The sequence below is a fragment of the Phalaenopsis equestris genome, unplaced genomic scaffold, assembly GCF_001263595.1.
Source record: "Phalaenopsis equestris unplaced genomic scaffold, ASM126359v1 Scaffold230648, whole genome shotgun sequence".
Taxonomy (NCBI): Eukaryota; Viridiplantae; Streptophyta; class Magnoliopsida; order Asparagales; family Orchidaceae; genus Phalaenopsis; species Phalaenopsis equestris.
This window is the reverse complement of record NW_018248618.1, coordinates 1-1,569: the sequence shown is the minus strand read 5'-3', so window position 1 is coordinate 1,569 and position 1,569 is coordinate 1. Positions and strand designations below refer to the sequence as shown.

The window sequence follows — 1,569 nt, the reverse complement described above, 5'->3', positions numbered from 1 at the left end:
AAAAAAAATATATCGTATAATTTGTTTCTGAATTGACTTACATGTAATTACATGAATTGGGTTTACTCTAAAATAAAAGGTGTAGATGAAAGAATTTATATTTAATGCTATTATTATCGGGTCTCAAGCCTCGAATATGAAAAATAGAGGGATAGTCGACAACCATCATAAATTTTTTTGAAAAATCATGACATGAATTCTTTATAACTATGGGTGATCAAATCATTAAAATGTGTGAACATTTTAAATATCTCGGGGATGTTATTAGCAGAATTCAGGTTGATTTGTTGAAGTGGAGGAATGCATTAGGCTTACTGTTTGATAGAAAAGTGTTGCTTGACTTGAAGGAAATTTTTAGAAGATGGTAAAACCTGCAATTCTTTATTGAGCATAATGTTGGCCTTTTAAAAGAGAAACATAGAACAAAGTTAAGTGTTGCTGAGATGAGAATGCTTTATTACGTGAATGGCTTGACACTTATAGACAAAATGTGAAACAAATCTATCTATGAAATGGTTGATATGACTCCAGTGGTAGACAAAGGTTGATATGGCTTAAGTGGCAGACAATTGGCGGACAATATCAAAGAGAGTTGTCTTAGATGGTTTGGTCACATTAAACATCAATAATTTGATTGTTTGGTTTGCAAAATTGATGTATTTTAGATTCAGTTTATGTTAAGAAAGTCAAAGGTAGACATAAAAAGACTACGGAATATTATAAAAAATCACTTTATTTTATTAGAATTAAATGAAAATATGACACTCAATAGTACTCAATGGAAAAAAAGGATTCAATTTAGCCAACCCTATTTAGTGCGATAAAGGCTTATTGTTGCTATTGTTGTATTATAATTTAATTTGCATCAACTTATCTTCACATAATTTCTTATCATAAAAAGCAATCCCTTTATCATTACGTACAGTCTCCTCTAACTTGAGGATCAAAATATTTCTCTTTATCTGATCAAGATGGTCAAAGACAAAATCTCAGTAAATAAACTATAACCAGATATATCGACGATAGTGCAAATTAAGAGCAAGTTATATTTAACTTTATATGTATATACCGCACGTATTAATCAAACCGTTGAAGTTTGAACCTGATGAGAAACAGCTCGTTCCTTCTTCTCCTTGGCTTCTCGGTACTCTCCATAAGAATAAGAAGCCAATCCCCAGAGACAGAGAACCAAAGCCATGCCTTTCTCAACGCTAAAGTTCTCGTGAAGGAAGATAACGGCCAAGACTTCCACCACAGGGATGAAGACGGCGATGAGAATTCCGGCGAGCAGCGTGTTCACACAAGAGATCACGCCAACTGCGCCAAGAAAGAAACATTGCCATAAGATGGCCGCAAAAATAAGCACCAAGTAGTACTTCGTCTCTCCCAAGCCGAAATTGGCTGCTTCTCTTGACAGTGCCTGTATTAGAAGTCATGCCGGCGATTGAGGATAATTAGTTGATTTATTAAACTTCTTTCGAGAAAAATTAATATGTAATTAATCTTTTCTGTAGCCTTGAATACGTGTATGATTTAATATATATTTTTAATAATTAAACATTAGAAGAG

General features: G+C 33.3%; 1 protein-coding gene across 1 annotated transcript; it reads right to left on the bottom strand.

Moving 5' to 3' along the window:
• Positions 1–1,087: 1,087 nt before the first annotated feature.
• LOC110038094 (purine permease 3-like) lies at positions 1,088–1,420 on the bottom strand (the record flags this gene model as incomplete). Its single annotated transcript, XM_020742860.1, has 1 exon — positions 1,088–1,420. A coding segment is annotated over one exon (333 nt), but the record flags the coding sequence as incomplete, so codon positions are not given.
• Between the last annotated feature and the right edge of the window lie 149 nt (positions 1,421–1,569).